The sequence below is a fragment of the Camponotus floridanus genome, unplaced genomic scaffold, assembly GCF_003227725.1.
Source record: "Camponotus floridanus strain SB8 unplaced genomic scaffold, Cflo_v7.5 scaffold128, whole genome shotgun sequence".
Classification (NCBI taxonomy): domain Eukaryota; kingdom Metazoa; phylum Arthropoda; class Insecta; order Hymenoptera; family Formicidae; genus Camponotus; species Camponotus floridanus.
In genome coordinates, this window is record NW_020229246.1 from 348,189 (window position 1) to 374,139 (window position 25,951).

At 35.3% G+C, this 25,951-nt stretch overlaps 3 protein-coding genes across 3 annotated transcripts; 2 read left to right on the top strand and 1 right to left on the bottom strand.

Annotated features, from left to right (window-relative positions):
- Positions 1 to 1,288: 1,288 nt before the first annotated feature.
- LOC105257867 (BMP and activin membrane-bound inhibitor homolog) lies at positions 1,289 to 19,167 on the top strand. Its single transcript, XM_011268777.3, has 3 exons — positions 1,289 to 1,825; positions 17,394 to 17,663; positions 17,904 to 19,167. The coding sequence occupies exons 1-3, from the start codon at positions 1,660 to 1,662 to the stop codon at positions 18,155 to 18,157; spliced, it is 690 nt and encodes a 229-aa protein (XP_011267079.2). The 5' UTR covers positions 1,289 to 1,659; the 3' UTR covers positions 18,158 to 19,167.
- A 77-nt stretch (positions 19,168 to 19,244) lies between these two features.
- LOC105257868 (mRNA-decapping enzyme 1A) lies at positions 19,245 to 21,753 on the bottom strand. The gene is made up of 4 exons (XM_011268778.3): positions 21,360 to 21,753; positions 20,720 to 21,185; positions 20,172 to 20,639; positions 19,245 to 20,090 (listed from the first exon to the last, which is right to left on the bottom strand). The coding sequence occupies exons 1-4, from the start codon at positions 21,566 to 21,568 to the stop codon at positions 19,851 to 19,853; spliced, it is 1,383 nt and encodes a 460-aa protein (XP_011267080.1). The 5' UTR covers positions 21,569 to 21,753; the 3' UTR covers positions 19,245 to 19,850.
- Positions 21,754 to 22,675: 922 nt separating this feature from the next.
- On the top strand, positions 22,676 to 24,879 carry LOC105257869 (peroxisomal membrane protein PEX14). The gene is made up of 4 exons (XM_011268780.3): positions 22,676 to 22,726; positions 22,904 to 23,227; positions 23,406 to 23,641; positions 24,600 to 24,879. The coding sequence occupies exons 1-4, from the start codon at positions 22,676 to 22,678 to the stop codon at positions 24,766 to 24,768; spliced, it is 780 nt and encodes a 259-aa protein (XP_011267082.1). The 3' UTR covers positions 24,769 to 24,879.
- Positions 24,880 to 25,951: the final 1,072 nt, after the last annotated feature.

Sequence of the window (25,951 nt, forward strand, 5' to 3'; positions counted from 1 at the left end):
CGCCAAGCAATAGTGGACGAAAAATTTGGTCTCGCGTGTAAAACGTATCTTGCGTTGTGTAAAGAAAAAACCGATACAAGGCTCTGAAAAAGAACTATCTCCCAACGAGGCGGGAAGGGAAAGAAAGGGGAGGAAAAAGATATTTAAGGAATCGTAGAGAGTCATACAAATGGAGATAATTACCTCGCGATTGCGCAAGTTGAGGGACGTTAGAGATATAAATAGAAAAAAACTCTCTCTCTCTGTGTGATAATTTGTTACTGATAGTTTTTTATGATATTTTTGTTAAAAAACAAGTCTAATTTCTCTTATCAAATTTTTTGATAAATGTATGTTTAATATTCTTACTATTATTTAAATCTCTTACATTTGGCTTCCTTCATCCCTTTACAATTTATGAACGTAAAGGAGTTTCATAAACTAAAAATTAATTCTTTTCATTTTTTATTACGTTTTGAATTATAATAGATTGATAAAATTTTTATGATGAAAATGATGAATATAATTCTCACATATTGCTAGATGTATAATAAAAACTTTTGTTACGCATTTAACTGAAAATTATTGTCGTGTTTAGTATAATTTTAAATAAATTAAAAACACAAAAACTTTAATGTTATATTAAAAATATAATATTTGAAAAAATTATGAAAGAAACCAAAGTTTTTTTATATACAAGAAATCGTTTTTTTACATCTCTAAGATCCAATAGCATCAATATTATTTTGGCTTTAAGCAAGATATTTAAGTACGTATTTGTCTTTATTTATTTAGAAAGAAAGATAGATACATATTTAAGTCTTGCTTAAATCTAAAATAACGTTGGTGTAACCTGGCCTAAGATCTGAAATAATTGCACCAATTATTTTAGCTTCGAGACTTAAATATGCGTCCGTCTTTATTTATTTAGAGAGAAAGATAAAGATAGATATACATTTAAATCTCGCTTGAATCTAAAATAATGTTGGTGCAACCTGGCCTAAGGTCCAAGTGCATCAATATTATTTTGACTTTAAGCGAGATTTAAATATATGTCTATCTTTATTTATTTAGAAAGAAAGATAAAGATAGATACGTAGCGCATAGTAAAACGCGCCCGCGCCATCGGCATAAAGAGCAAGGAAGAAAGGAGCTCTTTCGTTTTAAAAAATATCCGAGAGGAAGAGAGAGAGAAAGAGAGAAAGAGAGAGAAGGGCAAGTGCTCCCCGAGCCGGGTGCCTGCCTGTTTGCGGGTGCGCGCCGGCCACGGCTGGCTCCGAGACGACCGGCGGCGGCGACGGCGCCGACGTACAGACAATTGTGAGTCAGTCAGCCGCCGGACAGCGACGCGGTAGCACGTGGTTCCGTGTCGATCCTCCGTCTCGCCTCTTTCGCCGATTTTCCCTCTTCGCGAGACTTCAACTATCGCCAACTTTCTCTCTTCCTCGTTATGCGCGAAGCGATAACCGGACGGGCAACGGCAACCCATCGATCGTGACGATTTCGACGGCGACGTCGACGAAGACGACGACGATGATCCCGAAGATCTAATTCGGGAGAAACACATGTGCGCGATCCTCGGAGGACGATCTCTCGTTTCGACGTACGCCAGCCAATTGTCGCCCGAGACTCTTCGTCCGCGAGATTCCAGCTGATTTCAGAGAGTTGCATCCTTGCGGAATGTTGCCGCGCGACGCGTTAACCCTCGTGATGTTGATGACAGGTCTCGCTGCGACCGTCGCCGCCGCCGTCACCAGAAATCCATCGGATCCAGCGAATGTAGATTCGGAAGATTATGGTTTGCTCGACAACAATGAGGCGCGACCTGATAAAGGTAACAAAAAAGGTAAGAAATAAGATATTTTCACAAGTAAACCAAGCGAACGTTCTCTTACAGGTAAAAGAATCTTATATACACAAGTTACTTAACTAAGGATGCCTTCACTTAGGGACACAAGTCGACGCAAGCTTATTCTTTTCTCTCTCTCTCTCAACATTATTGAATAATAAAAATAAAATGACACTTTTGTCGTTAAATGGAAAGCTCTCGCCGAGCACAAGAACAATCGCATTGTACTTCGACACATAAAAGTTGTATCTCAGTCTCATTGTTATTTACTTCTCGCGATAATGTCACCCCTTCGATGTTCACCCAAACGTGTTCGTATCGCTTTTTCATTCCGTGCTACTTTGAACGTATCGATAAGACGTTCGATTCTCTCATAATGATGGATTTTTCGCCGATTTCACAAATTTTCTCTCAATTTCCTCTCGTTATTCTAACATAGAAGTATATCATAATGCTTCGATGTTCATTATATTACTAGCAAAGGTGAGATACTCGCGTGCGTATGATCGCAGGAAGCACGGCGTGTGCACGTGCTCGGCACGCTTGTCTTACTAATTCTCGCGAATTTAGTAATTCGTATCTCTTCAAGGATAAGGCTATCTTATTAGTATGATTATCCTAGTCTATATATGAGAATTGCGATATGAAAATTAGAAGCTTCAATGAGACTGTTTGACGATTGGAAAGTTCGCAAGAAGAGAAGAAACATCGATTTCTGTATTTCTGTATTTTACGTAATCGATACATTTTTAACTGTGCGAGACAATTTACTTTTTAAAATTCTTTTCATCGAAACAAGAACACACAAGTTTTAGAGACAACAAGTTTTATAAATTATTTAATTATACAATATTAATAATAAAATAATAACAATAATAAGATAAAATAATAATAAAATAATAATAAAAATAAGATAATAAAATAATATTAAAATAATAATAAAAATAAAATAAAATAAAAATAATAATAATAAAATAATAAAATAATAGAAATAAAATGAAATAAAAAATAATAATAATAAAATAATAAAGTAATAAAAATAAAATAATATAAATAAAAACAATAATAAATTATTTAATTGTATGTTTAAAGAAAGAACAAGAAAGAGAGAGAGAGGGCGATGAAAAAGATTCCACGTGCTTCTCCAAAAATACCCGGCGCCAAGGAGTTTGTTCGCGGCAATTCTCGCTGCAAACAAACAAAGGCTATTACGCGATGGTGTAAACCACGAAAGGGGGGCGATCTCTCGTCCCGTTCGCGGAATGCTCAACGCGAGCAATAAAATCGAGTTTATTCGAGCCAACGAAACATGACGTACGAGTGATTCATGATCGATGGATGATAGATCTACATCCGTATAAGCGGCGCCTGCTCTCGCGATTTTCCTTCTCTTTTTCCCCAACAATCTGCCACGTCTATTGTCAATTACAACGCTGTATGTGCATCTCTTAACTGGTCGAGTAACGTTACTTTTTTTCTGTGTGAGTGGCCGACCGGAGTATCTCGATAACGCATATAATTAACGTTATCTGTATGTACAATTTCACTTATGTATGACTCTGTTTCTCTCTCGTTCTCTTCGTAGACAGAACAAAGACTGTATACGGGGTATGCGAGATAATAAATATTGAAATTTCGTTGTTCGCACGATAGCGAGTTTAGAGAGAAAGAGAGAGAGAGAGAGACGATAAAATACACTGGGCGCCAGCTTGACGCGCGAATAGCGGAGTTACATAGTGCGCTATATACATGATACAAGTACACGCTTGTTGCACGCGTATCGCGTATATTGTTGCGTCTCCTGGCCCCTTTTTTTCTCATTGCATAATAATAATGTTTACATTAGCGGCAAATAAATTTTTCGATCACGCGTTGATTTCTTTTCGTGTCACTCGAGTCTTTTAAACGTGCATCGTCTAATTATCTTCTCCAAGTTTGGCAGTCTCAATTTCAATTTCATTTCGTTTAATTTTGAAAGATATTGAAAGTTGTTTAGTGTTAATTGTTACTACTGTAATAAACTCTTCTGTCTAAAGGCATTTTTTTACGTTTATATAGACGAATAAATTAGTAAATATAAATTATCTTTAAAGTAGATTTTTATTGCAATGATAAATTTATTTTCCTGAAGAAAAGAGAATTGAAACATGAAGTCGATATATGCAATCGATAATACATATATTGTGCGCAAATTATGCATGTTTAATCAATACCATCTTTTTTTAATCGGTTGACAGTAATTATTCAACTGATAAACATCAATGACTCGCGTTTGCGAGAATTTAAATTTTAAATATATTTATACGCAATATGTTGTATGCATTTTTTTTACAATAAAAATCGAGATCTCGTTTCTTTTTTTTTGAACGAAATATATCTTTATTTTTTAATTCATCTTAGAGAGAAAAAAGTGAGAGAGAGAGACGGTCGACGATTGCGCGGAACCATTTCGTCGATTATAGTTTCTCGAATGCATTTTGCATCTCTGGCAAAGCCGCAAACTCTGATATCGCTTCTGAGGTCGTTAATCCCAATGCGTTCGGCGAATTACTCGTTAAAGCATTCGCGTATTATGGCAGCATCCGATGAAGACTCTTAAGTATATGCGAGCAAAATGAAACGTCCATCATTGCCTAATGAAATCGAACCGATTTTATAATGAGTCGCGCATTGAGACTGAACTGCGTTCATTCGACACTAATGGAAATTATTATATTTCTGCGATGTGAACATTTCACGTACGTCTATGTAGCGCCGATACGATGGATCGAAAAATATATAATGGGTGGAAGGCTGTGCGAAGATACTATTTTTAGTTCATTACACCAAGTTGCTACGAATCGCGTGTCTCTCTGTCGAAATTGATCAGATTATGGCTTTTATTCTCTGCTCTTTTATCATGCAAGGGGAAAATTTTACAATACAACTTAAATAAAACATCCCTTTTACGATATTTATTGTAAATCTGGAAATATAATGATTAAATATAATGATTAAAATGCTGGAATATAATGATTAGAATATTTTTATTATTATAAGTATTGTAAATTATGCTTTATTCTCTGTTAACGATTATGTATTTGTTTATGCATCAAAATTATATATATATATATATATATATATATATATATATATATATATATTACAATACTTTGTGTTTAAAATATTTAATATGTTTACATATTATTGAGAAAAGGTAATATATATTTCTTTTAGATACTAGTACATATTTTATAAAAAAATTATTATAAAAATTATTATATTAATTTTTATTATTTGTTACTTTTTATTTTAATTTTTAATTATTTAATTTTTATTTTGACTTTTGATATTTCAATTTTCACTGTAATATTTTCTCCGTGAGATTAAGACCATGATATTAAAACAAAGTTTATGAGAACAAGGTGAACAGAGATCTTTTACAGAGACGAGATATAATTTACATCTAATTATTCTCCAAGAGATATAAGACAAGAGATAAATTTATCTGACATTGTATTCTCTAGATGATTAGTTGAAAGTTTTTCGCTCAACCTCGAGACTTCGATTCGTTACTCGTCGTCGGCGTCGGCGTCGGCGTCGTGGTCGTCGTCGTGGTCATGATCGTGGTCGTGGTCGTGGTCGTCGTCGTCGTCGGCGTCGTCGTTGTCGTGGAGCCACCGTTCTTTCGAGTGGCAAACGGCGCCGACGACGAAAAATGCGAGCTCATCGACGCCAACGACGAGAACGAAGCCTGCGCACACGCACAAGCACACGCACATGGCCGGTTTATCGCTGTCACACACGCGCACGTCGTAAGTAGCACGGCGGCTACAGCTGGCGCACGCTGGCGTTACGCTACGTGCGCGCACACACGCGCACATACACGCACGCATGCCACTCGGTGGCGCCTGTCGGCCACACGGACACGCATGCATGCGTGCGTGACGAGTTTGTACCTCTCTTTACGTACGTATGTACGTGTGCGTGTGGCGTTACGTGCATGTACGTACCGTGCATAAATATTCCGGGTAACTGGGTGTACGTGTGTACGTGTGTAGACACGGTGTGTCCCGCGAAACGATCGCGATTTGGATTCCTAACGACGATGAGTCGCCGTCTCGTTTCGTCGAATTTCGCTTCGGGATCGCGTTACCTTTCGAGGCGATCTCGTCGGTTTCGCGATTAATTTTTTTTTGCGACAATTTTTTGTCGGATATACGAAGCTCGACGCTCTATACGTTGGACGTTTTTGTCGCGACACCCTTGACATGGCTCGTTACTACTGCGTTCTGTCTGCACGCAACAATGACAGACGGAAATGACCATACCACCGCATATAATCATGAATGCTCCTGCACACGCATGTCGTAAAAATGCGCGCCGAAATGACATTTGTACGAATCAAGATACTTGCCGACAAAATTCGTCGAACATCTGAATTTTGAACTACGTGAGATGCGCAAGAGATACGGAAGACACGTGTCGAGAGATACGCTGGTGTCTTCTGCCAAGTCACGTGTTTCAATCGTATCTACACCGCTCGTCTAAGTATCTCAGATTATCTGATCTCACTAACTAGTTTTGATCGATACGTGTACATCTACTAATTATTAAATAATTCAACCGTTAATTAAGATGCGAATTATGGCGGACATAAAAGCGTAAGAGATCGTCCAAGAGTCATCGCGTTAAATAACTGCGTCAGATAGAACAAAAGCAACTTTCGACGCGCAAAGTTAACGACTCGTTCGATGGCTGTTGATGCTAGCTTTCCGTTTAGAGCTCGTTAATCGATGTCGGAAAGTCATGTCGGCACGCAAACGACTCCGCCAAGGTTCGTCCAAGTATTTCCTACCTATTCCCACTCGTTCTCGGGCTGTTTCAGTAGTTATTTAAGGACGGCGAAATTTATGCGCCTGATCTGTTTGCGCCGCCGCGACTATGCGCGTGTAGGCGAATGACAGGCATTCCGAGATGCTAATTCATGTAATCCCGATCTCGCTCACTACTTGTTTACGATTTAGTGCCACTTACGCCGGCATCATTCCAAGTACCGGAACCTCGCAGATGTTTGTAATCGCTCCGTAAAATCTTCATGTCCAGAAGATATCTTTGTACAAAAAATGTTGTTTTAATTATTATATTTTTCCACCAGAAATCGCGATATTAGAAAATCATAGTTTAATAAAATAAAAATCGTTCTGTAAAGTCTCGACGTCGAGAAGACATATCATACGTGTTGCTTTAACTATCATATTTTTTTCCAGAAATCGCGATATTGAAAGATTATTAATTAATAAAATAAAAAATTAAAATAATAAAGTAAAAACTAAAATAATAAAATAAAAATTAATAAAATAAAAAATATATGTTACGAATTTAATTATTTCAGTATCAATCAATAATTAAAATATATATAAAATGCAGTCGATATTTTCTCTCGATCGCAAAACTTACGAGATATATTTTCGAAAAAAATTTCTAAAAGAACTTAATAAAATCGCGTGTAGAATCTTTCGAGATATTCGCACGATCGTTTGCAAAGCTCGCCTTGAGAAAGCTTCTCTCTCGCCGTGCGTTTGCGAAGAGTATGTATCGAGAACAAGGATACTCTGTGAATGAGCGAGTAAACGTTGGAACACGGGTGTGTTTACACAGTAAGGTAGCAGATTTAAATCAAATACACGCAGATTTTCAACCGATGAATCAGAGAAACATCGTGACCGAAGAAACTCCCTTGCAAAAAGATCTTGAAATTATTAAGAAAAATTCTCTTGTATTTTATTTTAATTTATTTCTTTTATTTCTTTTATTTTAATTTATTTCTCGTTCGAAAAAAATATACTGACTATCCAATTAATGATTCGCACATATTTGCACCTCTACTTTTATTACCGATTTAATATCTCATTCGCGCTTTTGACGCTTCCGCTTCTGCCTCTTCTTGTTTATGTAAAAATTACGCATCGCGTAAACAATCACGTGCCTGCTATAAACGCAGCTGTTTTCGGGATACGCATATTCTGTTTTATCCAACTGGAAATATAACGCGCGATCGTCTGTTAAATTCGCGAAAAGTCGAGGAAAAAAGTCACTCCTATTAATATTCATCGAGTAATATTTCCAATATTCCTTTCGCCTTCCGGAGTGTTCGTTCTCATGGCAAATACACGCACACATACGGACAAACGGAAACTCTTCTTTTCACCCTTTGGCGCCCAAGGCGCATTCCACGATATCGCTCATCAAAGATGTACGACAGGACGCAAAATCGCGCGCGTCACCCCGCGCATAACTACATAACTATACCCGGGGAGACGTTTGCTTTTCGCTATTTACAATCGGCTATCAATCACCGCGCGTGTTATATTCGTGGCATTCGGAATAAAGACGGACGCGCGCGTTATGTTAATCGCCATCGCCTCTTCTCGTATGCGACGCGACGCCGAGTCGCGCACAAGCACGCACGCACGCACTTGTGCACGCGTGCATGCGGCATGCATACATGTGCAACTTGGAGGATCGAGATGCGTCGAATCCAAATGAACGAGCGTTGTCGCAATCCTCGGAGCTGCCAGCTCCGGCGATCAACGAACTTGCGATGCGCGATGACTGACGGGAGCTAATCGGGGTGGAAAGGACGCGCGACGCGTCTCACGTCGGCTATTATAATCTAAATCGACAAGAACGAAGAGAGGCGATTAAAGTGTCGATGGAGAAAAAGCGGATCCTCAACTTGGAAATGTAAAGAGTTGTATATACGAAGCTTTGGAAATATACACAGTGTCTTGACAGTAATACCTTGTTTCTGTTGCTATTTTCGATTTCATTTCGAGGAAGTAAAATTGGAAGATTTGATTGTTTTCTAGATATTTCACATTATTTGCAAACGAAAGGTATGAAAAAATTTTTAGAGAGAAAAATTACTCCTTTTAAACGCGATTGAGTATATTTTTAATATACTAATTATTTAAACAATTACAGAGTGTCTACTCTCTAAAAAAATATGGAAAATCTGGCATTTTTAGGAATTTATTTGGAAAAATGAGAGGATGCAGAAAATTTTTTAACAAATTTTCTCTGATTTTGCTCTTATAAATTATAAGCAATTTGTCGATAACAAGTTGTAAATTAATGTGTTTAAAATATATTGTAAATATATATCTATCTCTGTTTACATATTCAATGTTTTAGCAAAATATTGAATATGCAACGCATTCCTTATTATAATTTTTAATGTTAAAAAAAATGAAAATGTTATGCAAATGAAAAATGTTTATCTTATTTAAAATTATTTAAAATTATTTAATTTTCTAAATACATTTGAAATTTAAAAGGCTCTGTATTTTTCTCTCGCATGAATGAAAAATATTAGAAAACAATAAAGAAATTAATTTTAGAAAATTGCATCTTTAAAATATTCTCATTATCTAGAATTTTGAAAATATCTGGAAGATTAGAAAATTTTCAAGAAATATTTTACAAGATTTGAATAGACACCCTGAATTACAAACAAAAATTATACCTAATAAAGCACTATACACATACACACATTTCAGTTTCTTAGTTTAATATGTTGAATTTCCAAACCAAAAAATTTAATTTTCCCTCATATCTTTTTTCTTTCGTTAGTTATAAACGATATAAATTCGCGAGAATTTTTGTGAGTTTGACTTGATAATAGATGCGAATAGATAAAGCCTGTCATTACTTTACGATGAAAAAAACTCGACGTGCTTTCGTTTGTGCGTTCATTTGCATTTTCTCCGCGCACTCGCTGCCAATTACTGGAATAGAAATCTCTTCTTTTCTCTCTCTCTTTTTCTCTATATATTGAATCGCGCCTCGCATCGGGATCACGTGCCATCGACACTCGCGATAGCTAGCCAATAACGGCGCGGCCGTTCTGGATCAATTAACACGATTCCGAGCTTCCCCCCTCGCGGCAGCGCTTTTTGCGGCCCGATGACGTGCGCGAATTGCTCGAGGCAAGCGAAAGTAATCGCGGAATAGAGGAACAAGAATCTCGGTTCAGGCTCTCGTGTTCCGTATCGTATTATTGCGAGGGAACGTCGATGATTAATTATCTCGCGCAGAATTAAAATTCCCGGGCAGAAGAAAATTGCGCGTTTATCTCCGAGCATTCCCTCACCATCTCTATTTCCCGCCGGAATTTGTGCGTTTGGCGACGAGATACGCGTCTCTTACAATAACAATTCTTGTATCGATGCAGGCGCACAATAGGTTTCTATAAATAAACAGCCGCACGCGATAGATTCTCGGGATCAATGTCAACGATTCCAAGGAAACGCGTCTATAAATACGCGCGTTGATGTTACTCATACCAATTTTGCATTTCTGTTTCTTACGAATGATGATGAGATTAATGCCAAGAATACGCTTACAATGGACTTCTACGCAAAAATATTTGCATGTGTGGTGTCAAATAAAAACGATGCACCTCCCTCAGCCTCCGCAACGGAGAGGAGAGCTCCAGTTTCATTGATGGGACTCGATGAAGCGTGATCGAATCAGGAATGTGATACCGTTTTAGTAGCCGTTTGCGTGCACACCTCGGCACGCGGCCGCTCGTCTACCTGCTGTCGCGAATCTTGACGTGCGCACGTGAGCCAAATTGTCCAAATTTACCAATTTCTACATCCTTCTACTTTGCTATAGGCTCCCCACTTCGCACTTTATAAGATATAACATCACAAAATTATATGTATCTTTCCTATAGCAAGATGAGTCTAAACTAGAGCTGATGATTTTATTTCGAAGATCGAAATTTCGAAACTTCGAAGGTATAACTGCGATAAATACACATTTATAAAATTATATAATAAAATTTGAGTAAAATGTTGCAATTATATTGCTACATTGAAAAATATATCTAAAAATAATTTTTTAATCATTTATTTTTTACATAATTTTTTGTGTATGTATATATTAATTAAGTCACTTTTATTTATAATATTTTAAAATTTCTTGCATGAATATTTGCAAAAATATTTTTCAAAGGTTAATTTTGAAATTCAAAGATACTTCAAACTTCAAAGTTATCGAAAGTAACAGCTCTAGTCTAAACCAGCAACTGGTTGTTATGGGTGTGTCATCTTTTTCCTGTCATATAACAAAGGGTTCGACCTAAAGGGTCGAAATTGTTTCGGACGGTTGGTTCGCACTTCCTTTCCATATAAATATTGCACATGCTGTTAGATGGAAAGATGCTTCGAATTATCATCAATTCGAATATATTATGAGAAATTTGAAACAATTCGAATATTATTTTTGAATTTATACAATTTTTAAAGTCTTGAAAATTTTTCATCTTAATCTTGAAAAGTCTTGAATATTTTAATAAACTTTAGAGGCAGAAAATATTGAATATTATAAATAAACGTAGCATATTAAATTTTCTTTAAACAAGACTTATTTATTTATTTATTTTATAGGAATAAAATTTTTATCGATATCTCAACAGATATTTTATCGATATTTGTACAGATATAAGAGATCGAGATGATAAATCTTTCAAAACCTTCAGGATCAATCAAAACTTTCAATATTATATAATTTTAAATAATATTGAAAATATTTCTAAGCAATGACTTAATTGATTGAAATTAATTAAAGATTTAATTGAATGCACGTGCCTCTGCTCTCGCAATAAATCATCCAACACACTACAGTATAAAAAACAGTATACAATTGTCAAAAACGAGTATTACGTTGAGCGACAAACGACGCTGCATATGTTGCATTCTTGAGTCGCGGGGGAAGGATGAGAAAATAGAAATTCGCGATTGCTCGTGTGATGAGCAAATTTGAGATCGCGTTGCGCGACACGCATCGGTCGACAATTCGCTTCGCGCAATTACACTTGCAGCGGCTTGGCATCGTCGGCTGAGCGCCAGCTGATGCTGTTGTTGATTCGCGTTAACCGCGCATGCAAACGAGCGGGAACAAAGGTCTCAAAGGGACATTATCCCGGGGCGTTACACGCGAGACGGTATCGCTTTATCTTTTCGCCGCTTCCATGACAACCGCGAAATTAAGAGAACTAAGAAGTCAAATGTTACCTCTTACCATCGAGATAAGATGATGCAAAATTTGATGCAAAATGCGATCGATCGGAAAATAAGACAGACGTGACTGAAGGATAATTTGGTCGCTGATGATTAAATCAACAGAGCTCATAATCGAGAAACGAATCGTGTCCATTGTCGATGGAGATGATTGTTCGTCGAATACACTTCTCAACATACACTTATGATTCAAAGTTTAATTAACCCAAAGCTCGAGCTAATCATGAGCGCGTTCGGCGAGCGATAATCAAAGGTAGATTACGGTGAGTTGGTTTTGCAAAAAAAAAACACCGAAAATTATCATAAAGGGCCCCGTGTTCTTCAAGGACCAACGCATGTAATTTGGAGCAATTTGGCAATTGCATATAATTGATGAGGATGCCTTTTACTCGCCGATGGCCGCTCGCGTCGCGTCCGCGTATCCGCAGTTAAGTAGGGCTAATCACCAGGTTGCCAGGGTTCTCGGGAACATCAAGAACCTGTCTTCTAGCGCCGAAACGTCGGAGCCGCGTATATACTTACGCCGATCCCTATATTCGGTCGGGGCCTTAGATACGTGTACCTGGTGCACCTCCTCTTTTCTCTCTCTCTTTCCCTCTCTCCTTCTTTTTCTCTCTCTTCAATCTACAGAATAGCAGGGGCCCCTGGAGAAAGACCCTCCGCCTACTTCCCAGAAACAAGGACCACGGCTCCCCATTGTTCTTGCTAATTGCCACTCCGCTGTAACCGTCCGAACGGCGTCCACCCGCTTCCCGGGCCATCTTAAACCTCCCTCCCCTCTCCGCCTTTCTTATAATGGTTCGAATAGTTCGGCTCGATAGTTACAAGTCTCAACGCAAATACCACCTTCGGTACTGCACCTTTGTGAAACGGAAATTGGCCGCAAGCCGGATCGTTCGGATTGTCTCACGCCCCTCTCGTTCCTTGCCCGAAGGGAGGTTCGTTTACCGCATAGCGAAAATATTTTACCTGTTAGTCTCCCTCTTTTTTAGACGATTTAGAAACATAGGAAGTTACTCTTTTATGGGTTATGGGATGATTCCTGCGGCATTACTTTGCACATTTTCGCAAATCCGACAGATTTTCCAGCCTTCTTTTGTGAAGTTGACAGTAACGAATATTTATTTCGTGAGGATTGCTTCTCTCTGAACACCTGCAACAAATAATTATATACAATGAATAATATGAAAATATCAATTAATGATTTGTAACAATTTTAAATAAAATTGATTTAAAAATTACAATATATAATAATAATTATAATAATAGTAACAATAAAAATAGTAAAATAATAATGATAATAAAAAGTAGAAAATATAAAATAAATAAAAATAAAAGCCAATAGATGGGAAAATTAATGGAAATAATTATTCTATACATAAAATTATAAAATGAAAAATCCTACTATATTATTCCTCACAAATTAACACGATTGATTATTTAATTCAATCGCTAATGAGTTCTGGCATGGCTTCAGTAAGAAAAATCTGTTCTCTTTTATACAAATTATGTGAAAATTTAATATCAAATTTTTTTCAAAATCACGATAAGATTATCGAATGGATTGTATGATTGTGCGCGATTTTCATCGAGACTTGAATCGCAAACGCAGAATTTTTCAAAAGTTTCTCACGAACCGCCGACAACGATGAACGGACCGGTCTTCATCGCCAGCGCTCTTTCGGCCATTCCTTTCGTCTTTCGATCCTGATGAGCCGTCCGTCCTTTCTTTTTCCCTTTTCGCATAACTCCGCGAGTTCATAATCCACCCGCTCGTAGGTAACAGGTGTCTCGTTGGACGTAAATCTCGGTCCCAGCTGATCTTTCTTTTTCAATCCGCGAGTCGTTTATAATTCTCACCGCTACCTTAATATTCCTAATGGAATATCTTCGCCGCATCGCGAATACGCGACAAGAAAATGAAACGCATTGGCAATATCTGACGATCTGGCTTGTTGGTCACTTGACCAACAAGTATTTCGAAATCGACTCTGCCGCGACTCTCGCGCATAAACTCGAAACATTCTTTTATTTTTCCCGCGTCAAACAGAGACGTGATTTGTTCTCGCTCTCACGCTAATTACTGTTACGCAGACTGTAGCGCTAATTAGAAAAGCGCGTTCGCTAACGCATTTGGTTCAATACAGAGTTCGCAATGTACCTATGCAAAGCGTTGTGCAATCCGCTTTCGCGGATTATATGGATATACTTGAGGAAGCTCGTTAGTTTCATCACTGCGTAGCAAACACTGGCGTCTATGTCTGGAAGACAGGGCCGCTATCAATAATAAATCCAACAAGCTTATAAGGCTTTATTATTACATTCAAATGTTTTCATTCATTCGTTGCTGGCTACGATATTTCTTTTAAAATTGAAAAATAATATCAAATTGTTTAAGATTCAATCATATATTGAGAAACAATAGTTTGTTTTTATCTTCAATGTCGATAGAATTTTTAAATAATTTTGTTATCTTAAAAAAGCTCCATATTATTATTATCATCTATTATTATGATTATTATTATCAATATTAATACTATTATATATTATTATTAATAATAATATTAATATTATTTCTTTAAATGTATTATATTATTTTTTGCAATGTTCTCATCAATAATTCAAAGACTTTAAATATTTTATTCCTCTTTCCGATTTTACGATGGCAATTTTTTTACGCTTGAAAAATTATATTTCCTTCTCTTAAGTGGATATTTTTGATCCAAATATTCAAAATATCTTTTACGTTAACAGCGGCCCTGGATTCAGATACCTATTACATATATGTACTTGTGCATAGATCGCCGCTCTTCTAATTGCATGTACATACAAACGGTGCTCGAATCAAGTCCAGTCAGAGCTTTCTATCCTCGGGCGGGTGACTCGAGCCTCGCTCTCGAAGTCTAATCGCACCTTTATCTTCGAAATGTTTCTCTCTTTTCGTACGATAATATCGTCGACTATCTTACTTATCGATTCTATGCTTAAATCAAAAGAGCCAATAGAGTTATCTTTGAATAGAAAATATTTTACACGCTCAAGATGCATTTCTCTATATATTTTTGAATAAAGCTAATTTTTTGCGGGCTCAAAGTTATATAATTATAATATATATAATATAATTTATTCTGCTAATGATACGACAGCGGAAATTAAAAGTCACATTTGAAAATTTCAATAATCGAGACAGGAATGTTCGCGGTATTCGTTGATTATCGTGTACGTCAATCTCGTCGATGGGGCCCGCTATCGAAGAAACGAGAGAAGAGAGAAATATAAGTAATAAAAAAGCCAAGGGAGGGTAGCTCGCCGAGGCCGGGCCGTGGAATAATTAATATACCGTGGACGCATAACGAACGACTTTGCGATGCAGTCTGTTTGTTTTCGGACGGATATTCCCCGGCCTCAGGCTCGCCGGTCGTATCTCTCTTTAGTCGGGCCCCTCGACCTCCCGCTGCTTTCTTCCCTTTCTTTCTTTTTTTATTTTAAACACGTGCGCACGCACACATGGGATTGTCTTCTGAGTGCCTCTTCTTTGGAGTCTCCTTTTGGAAGCTACTGTTTCTTATTTCGACTCAACTTTATGGTAATAGTTTCTCTCGATATGCTTTCTTTTCGAAAATATATGCCTATTCAACATAACAATTAGCGATATCTGAGCTAAAAGAATTACCAGGATGTCTACTGAAATCTTGTAAAAAAAATCCTTTAATTTTCCAGATAATTTTATTTAAAATTTCAAATAAAGAGAATATTTTAAAAATTCTTTGGTATTAAAATAAGTTTTTTATTATATGTGTTTTCTAATGTTTTACATTTATACGAAGATAAAACACATTTTAACAGCCACTTAAGTTTCAAATGTTAGATTTGCAAATGTACTGCGAATAACTTTTGTAAGCTAAATATTTTTTATTTTTATAACATTTTCATTCTTTTTATCACTAAAATAACAATAAAGAACATATATTACGTATTCAATATTTTGTAAAGACATTGAATATACATATATAAATAGATATATATTTATAATATATTTTAAATATATAATTAATTTATTGATTGCTTGTAATAAAAGAGCAAAAAGAGAAAAAATTCTTTAAAAAAATCCATGAATTAATGAAAATTCCTTGAGAATTCCTTTATTTTTCCGAGATAGAAGAGAAATACCTGAAAAGATTTCCAGATTTCCATGTTTTTCTAAGAAAAGTAGACATCCTGATTATTTTTACCCGTAAAAATTATGGACGTTTTTTTTTATTCCAAACCTAAGTATCGAATAAAATTCTCGGTTCGATGAAAGGAATGTCGAAACGAACGAAGTTTCATCATCGAAGTATGCACATTTAACAGGACGACGTTCCGAGAAACCGAGACTATATCTTGCGACCTCACAGTCTACGTGTAATTTTCCAATTCGCGAAATACGTAATCGTCGCGATGATATCGTCTCAAGTGGCCCTATTCTTTGTCTCGCGCGTTATTTAGCACAGAGTTGCTCCGAGAAAGAAGGAAGGGAGGACGAGATACTCTCAGACGAGGCAGCGCCGCATGCCTCTCCCCATATATCCTCTCCACTTTAATCTTTCTTTTGTGACTCGACTGTTTTAGCGTTTTTTATTCCCCGATGAGCTGGTGGACCCCGACAGGCCGAACGGGGGGGAAGGGCCGGCGAAGGGAGAGCCGGAGAATGAGAAGAGAGACGGAGGCAGGCAGCAAGACACATCGCTGCGGGCTTATTAGCAAGAAACCGGTGGGGAAAGACGCGGAGAGGCGCGAGGGGGAATCGGCAAGATGGTTGGACCCGGGGGTTGGGGCAAACGAAGCCGAGCATGCTCGCAATATCATAATAAACGTATCTCGTCTGTCTCTTTCTCTCTCTCGCTTCTTCGTCCTTCTTCCTCTTTGTTCATCCCGTACGGTTCTCATTAACGCACAGTCGCGTCAGTCGGGGATGCGGCCACCCTCGTTGCGTGCACTCACGCTCGGATATAAAATTTTTCTCGCGCGCAGTCGGACTCCTCGCTCGAAATCTCGATAAAGACAAGACTCCTCGAACGATTTATGTGCGCTTCAAGAGAGATCAGACGGTTCAGGTCCTTTGTCTCTGTCGACTTTCCGACTGACAACTAAATCACTCGTATTGTTCGTTAAAAAGAAAATGATGACAAATCATAGAATGACAGCGACAATATGATACAATAGAATTACTAAGCTTGACGAAATTAGAAAGCGTCAAATGTATATTTCAATGTATCAGAAAATAATTGGAGTTTAATCTCTAATATATATCATTTTTTTTATAATATAATATACTTGTAAAATTATTTGAACTGGAACAATTGAAATGTTTGAAAAATTTTATATGCTCATAATTTCATATTTTGCACATGCAAATATTTGTATATTTTCATATATCAATTATTCCATTCAACATTCGATTTGAAAAGTATTTCATTGCAGAATTACTGTATCAGTCCCATTTTTTCTTTCAGACTCTTCTAAAGTCGGAGAAGTGAGATGTTACTGCAATAAACCGATATGCGTTCCCCAATCGTACATGTGTCGCGGTGTAAGATGTGTCACGAAGTTACCGAGGAGCGTAGACTTGCCGCTTTTGAGAGCGGGATTTGACAGCGATTGCCTAAACGATACGTACCAAAAACCAGACTGCCCCGAAAATTCTTTCTGCTGCGACAAGGATCTCTGCAATCACGAGGACAGTCCTGCAATGAAAAACATACTCGACAAGATTCTAAGAGAAGGTTCGACAATTTTTTCCTCTCTCTTTGCGTTTCCTGTTCTCCAACATTCCGGTCACCGCATCTATCATGTTTCAATCATTGCAATATAACATCTTGATTCGTTCGATATTTAGGTATCATCACGTGCGATTAGAATCTTGCTTCGCATTTTCGCACATTATTAATCGAATTAAACATATGTTTTTTTTTCATCTTGTGCTTCTCGATGTCTAATTTTCGTTGTTGATGATATCGTTGCAGCGATGAGCAATCAGCGACCATACTTGGCTGCTTTGTATCCGAAGGGTCAGGATGGAGGTCAGACGACGGTTCGTTGGTTTCCGAGCGCGATCGTCGTGGCCATCTGCGGATTCATCGTCCTGCTGATCATCGCCAGCCTAGCTGTCAGATGGCTGCATCCCATACCGCCGCAAAATACAAACAAGTTCGTGCCGTGTAGAACATCCGATAACGGACCGCCCTTGCTTGGACTACCGAAAGTGCCTCTGGTTTAAGAAATCCCACGCGATCCAAAGACAAGTTTTTCGATGAAGGTGTTCGAAATGATAGTTTAATTAGTAGAGCTGACTTTAATATATGACTCACGGACAATCGGAATTGTGCCATATATTTGCGTAGCAAAGAAATGCTACGCATTAGAATCTTTATAAGTTCTGGATAAAATTACTTTACAATATATAAATAGTAATCTTATTCCAATATTTAACTTTGCTTCAATTCCATCGATTTTTTATAGCATATTTTATAGCATATATGTGTGTGTTCAATATACAAGTATGCAGATTTCTGCGAGATTTTATAGAGAGAGATATGCCGGAGTCATATACTAAGCGTCCAGCCTAGGCTACCTAGAAAGCTAGCGGGCCGTTGGAGGCTCCATTCGGCTGTGAATTTTACGAAGAAAGCAACTATTGTAAATTATATCGTAACAATTAGTACGTATTTTACTTGTTGCATTTCCTCGAAACGTCCGTCGCGGCGGCGAAGAGTGAGAAACGAGGGGTCCGAGACTTGAAACCCTCTAAACATGACGTTACGACAATACAGTATGTCTACAGTCTCTGTATCGTTGTAAAATTGTAAATATAGATATATGTACACTTTATGTATTTTTTATCATATTGAATTTGACGATGTTGCTTAAATTACGATGTAATTCGCGTAAATGCGATCTGTTAACGTTGCAATCATCGTGAATTCTTGTTCCCTAAAAATAATATTATTATTATACATCATTTTTATTTACAAACAATACCCTTCGAGTAAACTAAGGAGAAATTATATATTTCACAAATCTCGTAACGGAAAATAAATTTGTAATTGATATAATTTTGTTGTGCCGTTGCGACTTCAGTCACAGCCATTAAATTTGTGAAAGAGCGTAGACTTTAAGAACTTAATTATATGTATATTTTTAAGCGTATTCCGTATAAATATTATATTGTGATATATAATACGACGTAATAATGACTAAATAAATACACAGAGATCTGTCTAGACTTTATTTTACATTGTGTTACTTGTGAGACATGAACAAAAAAAATCAAAGTAAAGTGTATTTTAAAGCGTCTTCTCAATGCGTTATGGTTTGTTTCTCTATTTATTTGTTCCTTTTCATTGATAACATATACATACCATATCGGTATTCAGTATATAGGAAGGATACGTCATTACTCTATAAAATAAGTATTATTCCTCGTTTAACAACTCAGAATATGGAATCGTGTGATTTTAATCCCATAAAAGACGCGCATATAATAGAAACATTTTGGCATCACAGTTTAAAAACCGTTCATTACTTTTCTCGTATATATCATATTCAATTTGCCTCATAAATTTCTCATTCATTACATGTTTCTTCTTGCGAGTCATTATTTTTTTATTCTGTTTCGAAAAAGGTTCATTGCTTTATAAAAATACTGTTCAAGGTATTATACTTTGCTTTCTATTTCTGTATTTTTTTTTCTGATCCTTGGCCAGAAAATGAATATTCTCTTTCTTTAAAAGAAGTGGTTTTCATCTTCTCAGGTCAATTGAATTTTGAGCGTGAAATTACGCGTCTTGTCTACATATGTACATGCACATGTAACATAGAGATATCGAGATTTAGTTTACTTGTTTTATCAGTCACAACCCATACGACATGGGTTTTTCCGGGATAATATTACAATAATAAATGTGATGATTTTAGGAGAGTATCTCTCCGAATGATTTGACGTAGGCCTCGTGAAGTTTGTTGATAAAATCCGGATCGCTTTTTAATAGATAATTGAATGCCTGTAAAAGTTGATTCCTTGTCAATGGTTCTAATGGTCTGTTTAAGGGCTCGGGTGGACTGGGAGCGGCAAACATTACAGGAGGTATTAACGCTGGCGCTGATCCTCTTCCTGACAACGTAGGCGCTGCCGGAATAATGTCGTCCGATGACTAAATCAAAGAAAAATAAGAACTAAAATATGTACATATTTAATAAATTTAAAATAGATGAATTTTTTTAACTTTTCTTACTGTGCTTCCAGAAGCGTGAGCAAATAATGATGCAAGCGGATTAGTATTATTGGTATTGGTAATGTTTGAAACTTGATGATTTCTTAAAGTAGAAGATGTCGGTGTGTTGGTTGGGGATTGTATCCTGAGGAATCCAGTGGTTCCATTCGAATCGTTAACGTTCTGAGTTATGGGTAGTGGCAGATCTTGCGAGATCGGCGCTGATGTGGACATTATCGATTCTTGTTGGGAAATCGGTTTGTTCCGTCTTTTGGATCTATTCACTGTAGGAATTGTCGTCAATTGCAACTGATGAGTACCAGGTTGCGGTGTTATAGATCTCTGTTTCTCAATATGTTTTTCAATATGTTCCAAAGTGTGCGCTGCTGGATAGGACATTAAACGCGCAAGTAGAGGTTTATTCGACTCGACTGCGACAGTTCCTCCCGAAGTAGGTTGATCACCTGGCTTGAATTGCCCAGTGTTCACCTGGTCGACAATATACAATGAATGAATGAAGAATCAAATATACATTTTGCTCTAAAAGTATAAGATATGATATTACTAACCTTAGCCTTAGCAAAAAAATCCATTACACTTTGTGAAGTGACGTCAGGTCCTAAGGGAGCAGATAATGAACCAGAAATATTGTCAGTCGTAGGTGTAACCAATGGAGACTTTGATCCGATTATTGTGTTACTGTTGTCGCCACCACCGCCTCCGCCACTTCCACTGACTCTGCTTGTGTTAAAATCTTCTTGCGCCTTGCTGAGCATGCTGAATATATCCACATTGTTTACGCTGGGTCCCGATACTTTTTTAATTTTATTTTGTGGCTTGCTATTGATCTTGCGACTTTCTTCGCATTCCTTTAAGAGTTTATTCAACATGTTTGCAATACGAACGCACTCTTCTTTTTCATAAAACCAAATGCCATAGATATTGCATCTGGAATTTCTATACAACAGAAATGGCTCTTGCAGTTGTAAATCCAAACCCGGAGCAACTGGTTCTACTAAATTGTTCGTATTTAATCTGCAATAGATTTCATTTTTTTTTTGACATATGATTATGTATATTATCAACGCTATGAATGGAAACATAAGTGCAAGAAAGGTAGAACTTGGATTAAAATACTTTGCGAATCTTTCGAGAGTAACCGTTTGAGTTATATACAAAATTACCTCGTCATGGAAAGATGTATACTACCTGTTCATTATGAGAATACTGTTGTATGGCTCGCCGTTTCTTGAGTAGAGAAATAGAGCGCCCTCGATGTCGGTCTTTTCCCATTCGTTCTCATCTCCATTGAATGTATATAAAGCGACATGGGTCGCCGTCTCGAGGATATCCTTGACGTACGGGTCGACTCGTTTTAACGCAGCCACGTTCATCCTCAGCTCGGTTCGATCCGTCATACCGCTGATAATAATTGTTGAGATTAGGACACGAGGGGCTCGAGTAAATTAGTAGTTTAACGTAAGCGTATAGTTTTCACCACTTTCCGGTTAATCGTATCAGTCACGGAGAGTCGTATTTTCAAATAACGTAAGCAGCTGCTTCTGCAATAAACGCCATACTGGATTTTCGGGTTGATACGATTGTGACGCTAAAGAGTTCGGCAAGTCTTCGAAAGATGGCATGGTGGTAGCATTTTGTTTTTTTTCGATTTTTTTTTTAAATCGGATGATTACGTTCCAATTTTATTCTCGAAATAAAGGCCGCAGCACACACTTTTGCATAAGCGCATAACTATAAGCATAAAAAAATTGATTGGTTCATTTTCTTATGCATATACTTGGGGACCAATTAATTTCCTTATGCTTCTGATTATGCGCTTATGCAAAAGTGTGTGCTGCGGCCTTAAAGCTACATTTCTTTCTGCCCAACATTCTTTTTTTTTTGTATCCTTGGATGTTATGGCATTTCCTCGTTCTAAGATCATAGAGTTCTTTCTTTTTGCAGAAATATACTTGGGAATACCTTTTCATTTATCTTCTCAGGTGCATTTTTAAAAAATGTTTAAATTATTGAAGTCTCCTTTTCTCTAATGATTAATTTGTAATATTATATAACAGAGAGAGAAAGAGAAATAGAAGATATATTCATACAATACAAAAGCTTGCAACAACATTGCTACAATGTTGCTGCGAGTTTCTGTGCTGTATGAGTTTATTCTCAAATTATTAGGAGGTCAAGACTGAGGGTCACTTTCTTTTTATAAAAATCCTATATAAATATAAATAATAAAAATATAAATAAATATAAGTATAAATCCTATATCCTATAATAGCACGCGCTCTGCATTATTGACAATCACAAAGCATAAATTCGGAAAAGCGAGAATGAATCTAGATAGCGTCTTCTTCATTATATTTAATCATTCTTGCGCATAGTCGCAAGCGTTAGGATTGTTTATTTAGGAAAAAAATGTGATTTGCAATTTAGTTATGTAGGACTTTGCTAAGTAATGTCATTTTAATTGATATATAATAAAAGTTGAACGCGATTAAAGACTAGTCAAAATGACTGATCAAGATACAAATAATAATTCTCTTCCGTTACGGGAAAGTCTAGTAAGTTAATCGTAGAGATCATTTAATCACAAGTTACATAAACGTAAAAAAATTACTTTACATATCAGTAATTTGTAGAATTAAATTTATTTAATTGTAATAGATTATTCATGCGCATGTATAGTAAAGTAAAGTTCCACTCATTGCTTCATTTTAATATAAATTCACATATTAAAGGTGAAGACGGCAGTACAGTTTCTGCAAAATCCCAAAGTGTCATTGAGTCCATTGATGCAAAAACAAGAATTTCTTAGGAGAAAAGGCTTGACGGATGAAGAAATCAAAACAGCTTTCAAGCTAGCATCTGTTGACAATACAGTGGATCGCAATGCTTTGCAGAATCAGAATCCATACACTGCTGTACAAATGTCGCAAGGACCTATTTATCCATATCATCAGACAAGCATTTACCAATCGACATTTTTGCAAAAAGTCAGAGATATCTTTAATACAACTGCATTAATTGGCGCGACAGTGTATTTTGTCTATTGGCTTTATAAGGTATTTTGAACAATACAAAGAAATTAATATAACAGCTCTTATATAAGATATTGTGAGAAATTGTTAATAATTTTATGCTTTCGTTGATCATTCTTGGATTTCAATATGCAAATAAAAATAGACTAATAATTTTCATTTGTTTTACATTAATAAAATAATGTGATTTCTAATTTTGCAGAAATTTATAGAACCCTTTTTATTTGGTCGAAAAAAGAAAAGTAATGTGGAAGACAGGATAATTGAATTAGATAAAACTGTTCAAGATACTATGAAAGAAGTAAAAGATTCTATTTTAAAAATGGAAAATGATGTGCAAAAGCTGACTCAGCATCAAGCATTGGATCCTACTATTCCACAATTGGTGCATGAATTGAAGCATGATTTGTCTAGTCTAAAAGCTTTACTTTTGTCAAGGTATATCCAATTTCTTTTTTTATTTATACATAGTTTCTTACATTAATATATAGAATGTCCCATTTTAAATAGGGAAACATAATATCATAGTTTTGTTTGTATTGTTAATTTTAATTTTATCCTTGAATACTTTTATTTATAGCAAAATATTCGAGGATTAATATCTTTTTCATATATTTATTGATAAAATAAATTTATAAGATAAATTTACTTTTATTAAAAGGGCAAATCAGTTAGTCAGTATAACTGTTATTACTGAACATAATTTGTATTAGCATTTTATTTTATATCAGTAGTCCTTTAATATGATATTATTAATAGATACACTTATTGATCTACATATTTTGGATTTTGATCATTTAAAACTATTTAATTTTTATCTGAGGTATTTTTTTGATATCATAAATGATTTTAAGGAGAGATATTCACATTATGATTTAAAATAGGACAATCTGTACATCATAGATAATAATGCATAAAAGTCAGTAATAGCAATTTATTGCCATACAATGAGATTATTTCGTTTAAACATTATTTCCCATTTTATTCTTGTATGTAATATTTGCTTATATTAAGCAAATTATTCTTTTTACAAGAGATCAACCATAGTTACAATCTTGCACTTCACACATTCGTACATATACAATTTTATTCAAAATTGTTTAAAAAATTGATACTTGTGTTTGGATGATTTTTTAAACAAGAATTTTATATGATTTTACAAAATACAACTTTAAAATATAAATTTGTGCTTTTCCTTATCTTACTCCTATTTTTGACCATTCACGCTCTTGAATCTTTTATTGTAAAGTTTTCTGATTATATACATACATATATCTTTTCATATTCACGTATGTAATACATGAGAAAGTTAATTGTAATTTCAAATTTTCACAGATTTATCATTTATAATTGTATGTCTATTATCTATTTTTAATTTTCAATATGTTTAAATTAGGAAACAGTTTCCTAGTGCCCCTGCTTCTATTCCACCATGGCAGTTAGATACAACAAATGTAAGTCAAGAAAAAGCAACTGAACGAGAGGATGATGCTGGAAGTGGAAGTAGTACTAACAATTCAGATAGTTCTTTGGAAATGATTCGAGAAGACCCACCTAAAGAATAAATTTAGGAATTTTATATATATATATACATATTGTAATCAGATATTTTTCAATATATGATGTATTCGGTATATGTTGAAATGGATGGTGGTTTTCCAATATTATATTCAATATTATATTCAATATTATTCAAAATGTTTTTTCAAATTGTTTAATATTAAAGAATATCCGCTTTCAATTTATTATTAAAGATATTTAAAAATCAAAGGTACATTATTTTTACATAAATAGAACTATGTAGGGTTTTAAATAAAAACTGTTCAGAATTAGGAAGAATCCTTTCTTTTTTTAACATTTTACTGATAGCTGTAAATGTATATTTTTAAGGAAATTTATGATTTTTATGAATATTTTAATATTAATCATTATACAAAGAACATCTTTGAAGATTCATGACAAAAACAAAATAATTTTATATATTAATTGTTACCTTTGTTAGACTAAGATCATGAATAAATTAGTTGACTAAATATATTGAATGAATGAATAATAATGTGTTTCCTTACTTTAATAAAATATGTTCTCTATAAAATATGTCCAAAATTAAAACAATTGTTTATAATTTCTTGTTTCGATACTTAATATTATTACTGTACATATATAAGATACAAAATATATAGAGTTAAAAATTTAATGATTTTTGTAAGGTTTTTAAATTAGATTATATAGAAAGAATAATTTCGATTTTATAACTGCAAAATTTATGATAATTAATGCGTATATTGCATAAATATTTACGTAATATGTAAGAAACTTTTTTGTAGATTTGTAAGAATCAGATTATTTCATGTAAAGACTAATCATAATTCACATGGAAATAAGATTGTAAAATTAACTGCTAAATATTTTATATAAATATCAATGTTTTTAATCTCTAGTTAAACTGGAAAGTCATAATATAAAGTATCGTATTAAAGAATCTCATAAATTTTGTATCAAAGATAGAAAGAAATTTTGTGTCATTAACATTATAAACTGAAAAATTCGTGTATTTTTACATTATAATATTTGTCCATATCTGCGTCACAAAATTATAGATACGCGCGTATATATGTACGTATCCAGATATAATTTTATTGATAATAAATAGATTTTATAACATTATTTCCATTTAGAATATATTATATGCATTACCCATGGATGGTATCATGGAAAGAATGATTAATTGTTATATACAACAGAAAA